This window comes from Schistocerca americana, chromosome 5, assembly GCF_021461395.2.
Source record: "Schistocerca americana isolate TAMUIC-IGC-003095 chromosome 5, iqSchAmer2.1, whole genome shotgun sequence".
Taxonomy (NCBI): domain Eukaryota; kingdom Metazoa; phylum Arthropoda; class Insecta; order Orthoptera; family Acrididae; genus Schistocerca; species Schistocerca americana.
In genome coordinates, this window is record NC_060123.1 from 65680786 (window position 1) to 65690030 (window position 9245).

Genomic DNA, 9245 nt, shown 5'->3' on the forward strand with positions numbered 1-9245 from the left:
TTTTTTTTTTTTTGAGACCCAGCACAAAACAGTTATTATATAAGTAACATGGTTTCAAAGTTTTGTTTTTAAGAAACATAACGAAAGACTTATTTCACAAATGTTGTTGGTTTCATCTTCCCAAAAACTTACCACACTCAGTCAGTAGAGACATCCATAATCTAATAAATAATGGAAGGAATAAACGTTGTTAGTGGCCATATTATTCAGGCCTTGAGCAGTTGATAGCACATAAAAAGGTTGAAACTGTCATTACACTTTTGGAAATTGTCCACCCTTGGAGATAATTGTCTGTCAAAAACCAACACCTGCACATGTATATCTACATTTTCATGACTGGTAACATAGCCCGATTCTGCAGCCTGACTGGTGTGAGGGGTTGTTTTGAGTGGAGTGGATGAGAGTAACAAGGAGGAGAGAAGGGAAAGGGTGGACGAAGGGAACTGAAGGTGCTGGCTGAGGGAGAGAGACATCAACGAAACAAGATAGGAACATGACACATGAAGGAAAGGAAAAATGAATTGGGAAGGAGTAAGGACTGGGTGATAGCACAGAGGAAGCACAGACCCCAGAGAGAACACTGGATGTTGATTTGTGGAATAAAGTGGGAGGCATGGGGGATATGGGTGGATGTGTGTGGGACAGGGGCAGGGGCTACTGAAGATTGAGGCCAAGAAGATTGCAGGATCAAAGGATGTGTTGTAACAGTGACTCCCATCTATATAACTCAGAATATTTTTCTGAGGTTGGGAGTGGGAAGTGGCACACACTGTGAAGCAGCGTTTACATTGAGCGTGGTTTGTTCAGTTCTTGTTGTGTCACTTGGTGGTCAGATTTGCTCTTGGGTACGATTTGAGGATAACTATTCATTTGTGTGGACAGTCATTTGGTGATTATCAGATATAGACTCTGTTGATCATCTCAGAAAAAAAGTATACAAAAGTATGATATAAAATTTCAAGAGAATATTCAGAAACTTCAAGTTTTATATTAAAAGCAAAAAGTCTGGTAGACAGAATAACTTTGCAGTGGATGAGTTTTCACAGGGTCATAGGAAGGAAAATCCACAATTCTTTGTGGAAAAACAGTTTCGAACAGTAGTGGGGATTTAGAAAAAGTTGATATGGAAGAATTTTCTGATTGAAATGGAACAGCCCATTGGCATGGGCTTCAGGGACAAAATGTTCAACAAAAAGCTTGGGGCAGTGCAATGTAATCAAATAGCAGGAGAAAGATACGAGCTCATGTGGTAAATTGTAAACACTGGTGAAATACTGAGTGTATTATTTAATACACAGGTGATACTTGATGTGGTACAAATCATTCCAGAAAATGTTAATAGCAGGAACAAAATACCTTCAAAGAAATGGGTATGATTATCACTGAGGAAGTGTTTAAGATGTGGAATAGCTGAAAATTCAAAGATTGCCTTGTTCTGGAAAGAAAACTGTAGTAATGTGTGCTATTGGAAATGAATCTGGATTAGTGTAAAGTGGTGTCATATGTTTTATTGGGCAAAAATGCAGTGCAGATTACCAGTCTGAGAACAGTGCTGAATGGGTTCAGAAGTGTTCTCCAAAAGTTACCCAAAGATTATTGTAGATTAGGCTCTGTATCACAAACAAGAAATCCGGTATCACAAAACCTATCTGTGAAATAGAAAGAGGATTTTGTTATTTAATGACTGGGAATCAGTAACCTAGAACTTTCTTCTAATCCCACACCTTATTGTTAGAGGAACTTACGGGTCTACAGGAACACGCGCAGCTGCACTTTAGTTCACAAGAATTGCAATTGAAGAGTGTATTGTGGACCCTGGACAATGAAATTAGCTTACGTGGCCACTTGTGGCAGACTATGAGTTCAGTGCCATTGAACTTATTTGGGCTTTATCTAGAACAAAATAAACTAGACATTTAAGGTATATAATATGCGACAGCTCTACCACTTCACTCTACAAAAAATTCCCTAAATTGTCTGGAGGAATTTGATGATTCATCACAAAATACAGCAGATATGCACAAAGTGTTCATTGTCTTGACATGTCAACAGAACCATTGTTAATTCAAGTAAATGAGTGTAATAACAGCAAAAACTTAGGTAGTAGTTAAAGTGATTAAGGTAGTTTTCTTTTCCTGATTCATCATGCTGTCCTGGAAAATTTATTTCAATCCCATTGTTCCACATCATAGATCATGTTTTGATTCACTGTTGCATATACAAAACACATTTCGTTTCATGTATTGAGAGTTTCTTGTATATTGAGTCTTCATGATCAATTTCCATTTTACTGCATTTAAAAAGCCAGTTTCTTGCCCTCTATGTGTAACAGCCACTGTACGCAGTAATACATTGTCGGAACATGAAAACAAAGTTTCCACTCTTTGCTGGTGGAGTAGGCACCTGTTGTGCATTACAACAGTTGCAGTGCACTAGAGTGACAACCTCACACTCCACCACGGCCTTCCATGACTGCCTTACAAAAGACTTAACTGACAAACGGGGGGATTATAAATAATTTAAGGAGTAAAGGTAACTACTCACCAAACATTAATTAATTAAAACTTCCGGGCTGAATTGCCGTGGTCCATATATAAAACTACTTCTCCTTCCTGATGTTTCATTGCCTACTGCAGGCAACATCTTCCGAGGTGAGTCAGTTACTGGCTGCTAGGCGCTGGAGGTCCCGCTTATATAGAGCGCTTAGATGTCTTGCATCTTTCACCGATTTTAAACTTTCACTAATTTTCTTGGTAGGTCGAAAGATTGTCTCCACATGAAACTTAAACTTTCCCAATACAGTCGTTGATGTTATGAATAAATGGAAGATAAACTTTTCCAACCTACGGTTGTTGTTGTCGTGTATTTTCAGACACTTTTCTTCTAGGGTGGAGTGCTCGATCTATCTCATTGTCAGTGTACCCATTTCTCTTGAAAGCTGTTAGCAATTGGCTTAATTCATCTTGCAAATAAATTGGCTCACAGATGTTATTAGCCCTGTCCACTAAAGTTATTATGACTCCTCTCTTCTGCCTAGGATGATGATTTGAATCCTTATGTAGGTAACAATCAGTGTGCGTGTCTTTCCTATATACCTTGTGCCCTAAAGTCCCATTTGCTCGTTTAATAACCAATACATCCAAAAAATTCATCTGTCCATTACTCTCTTTCTCCATGGTGAATTGTATCTTTGGACTGAAACTGTTTATGTGCACAAAAAAATCACTTAGTTCCTCTTCAGCATGATTCCATATCACAAAGGTGTCATCCACGTATCGATACCATTTCAAAGGGCTTTTTTTGGCTGACTGCAGCATTGTTGTTCGAAAAATTCCATAAATAGATTAGCAATAGCTGGGCTCAGAGGGCTACCCATGGCCACCCCATCAATTTGTTCATAAAACTTGTTGTTATATTGAAAACAAGTTGATGATAGACAATGTCGAAACAAAGCTATTATATCAGCAGGAAACATATCAGCTATGTAAGAAAGAGCTTCATCAACAGGGACCATGGTGAACAAGGATACTACATCGAAACTGACAAGGATGTCACTTGTACTAACTGTTATCTCCCTCAGGTTTTCGATAAAATGCATGGAATTTTTAATATGAGTGTCAGTTTTACCTATATACGGTTGCAACAAAGAAGCAAGATATGTAGCCAGCTCTTGAGTAGGAGGCCCAATGGCACTTACTATCTGTCTCAATGGGACATTGGGCTTGTGTATCTTAGGTAACCCATCCAGTCTAGGAGGGTAAGCTTCCGTTTTGCAAAGGTATTTTTTTATCTTCTGTAATCATCTAGTTTTAATTAATGAAGATGCCGGCCGTGAAAGCTTATATGTTACGAACTCACCGAACAGTTCACTGACTCATTGATCGATACATAAACAAGATGGAATTTTGTAGCTTTCAGACGAACCCTTCTTCAGAATTATAGAGCATACATACAAACACATACAAGTGCATATCTGCATTGTCCTGGTCTGGTTGGCAGTATTGTGCTGGATTACAGCTCAACTGTAATGAGGGCAACCCCCTTTTTTTGAGGAAGGGGTGGGGGGAGATTGGGAAATGGTGACTGATGAACTGGAGGGAGAGGCACTGGATAGGAGTGTGGCACAAGTGAGCTTGTTCTGGCCACAGGCAGGGGGAACTGTGAACGGGAACATGTAGGAGTGGTTTGGAAGGATAAGATAGAACACACAGGAGGCTGTGAGTGCAGGATGGGTTGTGAGGCAGGGGTGGAGATTTGTGTGGGACAGGAAGTAGTGGAGTTGGGGCCAGTAGGATTGTGGGATTCAAGGATGTGTTCAGAAATGGCTCTAAGCACTATGGGACTTAGTATCTTAGGTCATCAGTCCCCTAGATTTAGAACTACTTAAACCTAACTAACCTAAGGACATTACACACATCCATGCCCAAGGTAGGATTTGAACCTGTGACCATCGCAGCAGCGCAGTTTCGGACTGAAGCATCTAGAACTGCTCGGCCACAGTGGCCGGCCAAAGATGTGTTTAAGGACAGTTCCCACCTCTGTAATTGAGAGGGGAGGGTGTTGGGAGGAAGGATCCAGATGGAACGGGTTGTGACTCAGCCATTGAAACTGAGTGTGTTGTGTTTAGCAGTGTGGATGGTCATCTTTGCTAATGGCCACATTTGGCAGTGGCCATTCTTTCATGTGGACAGTTGGGTGGTGGTCATGCCTACATGCTGTGCAGTAGTTGTAGCACAGCTAGTATATGATGTGGCTCCTTCTACAGGTGGTCATGCCGAATGGGATAAACCTGTGATGGGACTGAAGTAAGATGTGCTGGGTTAGTGTGTCTGGTAGGCCATGCACCTGGGCACCCATGTGGCAAGCAGTTGGAAGTAGCTGGTGAGGCTGAAGTAAGATGTGCTGGGTTGGTGTGTCTGGCAGGCCATGCACCTGGGCTCCCATGTGGCAAGCAGTTGGGAGTAGCTGTGACATGAAAATGGAGTAGGCTTTATGTAAGATAGAATGGGCAGAAGGATACAACTACATGACGGCTGGGAAGGATTGTGTGTAAAGTGTTCCTCATTTCCATGTATGATGATAAGTAGTGAAAGCCCCGGCCAAGGATATGTTCAGCTGTTCCAGTCTGGTATAATATTGGGCGATGAGGTTGCTGCTTTGCAGCTTGTTCTTGGGAAGGGGAGGGGGGGGGGGTTGGAGGATTACAGGCATATTCATTAGTAATAATATGTTATATAGCCAACAAAAGTTCAAGCTGTACACCAGTTTTTTCTGTACTGCAGTAACTACAGTGCTAAGCTCAATAACATTGTATTGAATTTGACAGTGTTGTGATGAAATAGCTAATTGGGAAACAATGAAATTCCATTGTAAATAGGTATATTTTAACTGTGCAAAGGAAATTATTCACGTGATTACATGTGTCATCTGTGTCTCTTCAAAGTTGAGAATCACCAAAATATGCTCAAATGCATGCTGTTCCTTAAATATTTCTACGTATGTAGCCCCTGTACAACTAAAATAAAGGGTGTACATTAAGTCCGGGAACACTTTCAATTATTTACTGCACAAGTACTAAACATTGTACAGATGTCATACATATTGCATTTTGAAGAGAAACTCTGAAAGTTTTTTTTTTTATTATTATTATTATTATTATTATTACAAACATTCGATATGCGAACAATGAGTGACCCAGCAGATGTCAATAGGGTAATCGAATTCTTGCCATACCCATCCCAGCATGGCATCGTCGACTGCAGCAGTCGCTTCCCTTATTCTCTCCAAGAGCTCTGCTACATCACGTGGCAGAGGCAGTACATACACCAGATCTTTAATGTGTCCCCATAGAAAAAAGTCACACGGAGTGAGATCTGGTGATCGGGGAGGTCATTTCATGAAACAGCTGTCCCCTTCTGTAGTGTGGCTGATCAGTTAATGTTGCAGCTCCATGTTCAACTACCCATGAAGTTCACAATGAAAATGGGGTGGAGCCCCATCCAGCTGAAATATGAACGGAGAGTCCCATTGCATTTGAGGCATCAGCCATTGCTGCAACATGTCCAAGTAGGTTCTAAACATTGAACAGCTGTAGCACACTTGTTTTTGTTGAACTCCCAACACACAGAAAGCTTGTTCTGCACCTGAACTCGCCTTGTTTGCGACTAGTGCTGACTATCAGCAAATTACCAAACTCCGCTGTGGCAGTATACATGGGGAGGGGAAGGGGGGGGGGGGGGAATCTGATATGTGTTTAATGTTTGGTTCTTGTGCAACAAATAAATGAAAGTGTTCCCGTTCCCCGACTTTATGCACACCCTGTATAATACTCACATAAGAAATAAAATTAGATGTTTCATGATAATGGCGTCATATTACATGCCAACGTTAGAAGCTCGAAGCCAAGGCTCAGTCATTATGAAATGGACAGTTGCAAAGGGATACTGGGTTAAATGCACAGAAAGAAAATGATTATAAGAAAATGTGCTGTAGGTTGTATGAAACACTCACTTTTGATAAATGCACTCTTTCTCTTCCATGTATTCATCTGCATCAAGCACTTATTTCATATAGAGAGAAAATAGTGTAGAGTGCTGATGGAGCACGTTTTGATTCCATCAATATTCTGTTTTTGTTAGGCAATAGATTTCCCTTATCCATTCTACATGTTTCAGGTACTTATTTCAGACAGACAAACTGTGTAACGGACCGAGATTCATACTCGGGACTTTTGCCTTTTGCGGGCAAGTGTTCTACCAACTGAGTTACCCCAGTGCAACTCACAACCCATCCTCACAACTTTACTTCCTCCTGTACCTTGCCTCCTACCTTCCAAACTTCACAGAAGCTCTCCTGTGAAACTTCTAAAACTAGCAACACTGGACGAAAGGATATTGCAGAAACATGGCTTAGCCACAGCCTGGGGGGTTTTCCAGAATAAAATTTTCACTCTTCAGCAGAGTGTGCGCAGGTGTGAAACTTCCACTGCAGAGTGAAAATTTCATTCTAGTGACATAAAATATTCTCTATTACATTTCAAGTTCTTATTCAAAAGTAAAATCTTATGTCATTATAAAAGACATTTACTGATAATGATTTATCTTTTTATTATAGGTTCAGCAATATATGGACAGGCTTCTGGAGAGAATTATTCCAGTCATTGACTTCAATGTTGCGATTCCGTGAAACAGATAAATGGCAAATCGAAGAATAACGTGATAAAAAACTTTGCTGTACACTGCAGCTGAGAATTCAGCTACCAGTTGATAGTAATTTTATAATGACATGTTACTGTGCATCAAATATGATTCAATTTTCTTGCATTTCTATTATGAATAATGTTATATACAGTATGAAGCATTAATTAGTGTGTGCAGCATTGCATTACATTTTTTACTACAAATATTGTGTGCTTAGAGAATCAGAATTTTTGTGCCAGTGATGTGGCAGTTAACATGTTTGTTTTATTTGACAATGGGATCTTTGATAGTTTTCTAGAGGTAGCACTAATAATTGGCAAAGAACAAACTTCATTCATTTATGCAGTTGTTGTTAATAAAAGAAAAGTAAGCATAATTGCTAGCTTAATTAAACATTTGAAAAGTAATATTAGCAGTATTTTGAGAACTTCCGATCATATGACATTATTGGATAGGATTACTCAGTTGCACATGCACAAAAGTTCTTCTTCCTCCTCACACATTAGCCATTTCCTTGTGAAATGTGTGTGGTGTTGCAAGTGGAACTGTTTAGCGCAGATGACTGAGGTAAGTCTGTGTTCAGTGTCAAATTGTGCTTGTGTTGTTGACAATGACAAAAGAGAGAAATGATCAGGAAATCTAAAGTACCAACTTTTACCAAGGGAATTGTTGAGGTTTAGCATGCCCATTAGAAAGAAGACTCAGCATAAACAGGGTTAGATCCTCTTGCTTCACGAGACACATTACCAGGGAGCTTCACCATTTAAACCAGTAATGTGGAATGTTGTCTTGTTATCAAGAATTGTACATCACTGTCCCTCCTCCTTTTCAGTGGTGGTAAAGATCTCTTCACCAGAATCCAAATTGTCAGTCTCATGAACCTGGTGCCACCACAGGGACTTGCGTTACAGACTTCTTTGGATGTGGGTCAACTTTTCTTTTTATTTACAGGAGCATGATGAGTTTCGTGATAAAGTCACATCTTCAAGTGTGCATACACAAGTAAAACATTAAGCACATTATGTGGGAAGGAGGGGAACTCAACTTTCTCAAAATAAAATACTGTTATCTGCAACAAATTGGCCAGTTGAAAAACTCACATGTTAAATGTGCTTTTACTTCATGCCAGGAAGCAGCAGGCAGCAGCCCTATCCTCCAACTGCCTTGCCATGCAGGGCTACAGTGCTAGTCAACGAACTTGTGTGTGTCCTGGAGGGCAGTAGCACTGCCACACACATAGTGAGGAAAGTTAGAAACATTTGGATATGTGTGAAAATGTTTGTAACTTCCCCCACTATGTGTGTGGTGGTGCTAGTGCCCTCTGGGACACACATGAGCATGTTGAATATCAGTTTGGCCCTGCACAGTGAGGAAGTAGGAGGGTTGCTGTGTCTGTTTCCTAGCATGAAGTAAACACACTTTTAATATGTCAGTTTTTTCAACTGGTCGCTTTGATCCGTGACACCCCTATGATTTTATTGTGAGAAGGTGAGTTCCCCTGCTTCCGTACTATGGTGTTTTACTAATACATCGGCACCTGGATGGATAAAAATCTACTCATCAAATGGCAGCAGGAGAACACACATATAAAAGGTGTTGAAGTTTGTAAGTCAGAGCCAGTAGCTCCTTCTTCTGGCTGAAGGGTTGAAGGGGAAGGAAGAGAGGTGAAGGAAAAGAACTGGTGATGTTTAGGAAAAGGGATACAGGTTGGAAAAGTCACCCAGAACATTGGGTCAGAGGAAACTTGCGGGACAGGATGAGAAGAAGAAGATTGGTTGTTGGGCACCGCACCAGACAACACCTGAAAACCTACGAGATTAATGGTGAAAGACAGAGTAATATGGAAGACAGAGGCTACTGTAAAATCATTGTGCAGGAGTTAACAAAGAGCAAAAAGCTAATTGCATTTTATGTGAAAGAGGTGGAAGGGCTCGGCGAAAAATAGTGAGGTCAGGAAATGAAAGACGTAGAAAACCAAAAGGGAGGGAAGAAAGGAATAGTTACTGTGAACAAATGCTGAGACCTAAGAAATTCACATAAATTAAG

General features: G+C 40.4%; 1 protein-coding gene across 5 annotated transcripts in view; it reads left to right on the forward strand.

Annotated features, from left to right (window-relative positions):
• The window catches only part of LOC124615485 (alpha-N-acetylglucosaminidase), a 372979-nt gene extending 365418 nt beyond the window's left edge, over positions 1-7561 (forward strand). For 2 of the 5 annotated variants that reach the window (XM_047143422.1, XM_047143418.1), the window contains exon 19: positions 7114-7560. In XM_047143422.1, the coding sequence (XP_046999378.1) occupies positions 7114-7213 (100 nt within the window). In that variant the 3' untranslated portion in view covers positions 7214-7560. Of the gene's footprint in view, positions 1-7113 lie in introns of all 5 variants that reach the window. The other 3 variants (XM_047143420.1, XM_047143419.1, XM_047143421.1) reach the window with 2 other exon arrangements.
• The last annotated feature ends 1684 nt before the right edge of the window (positions 7562-9245 follow it).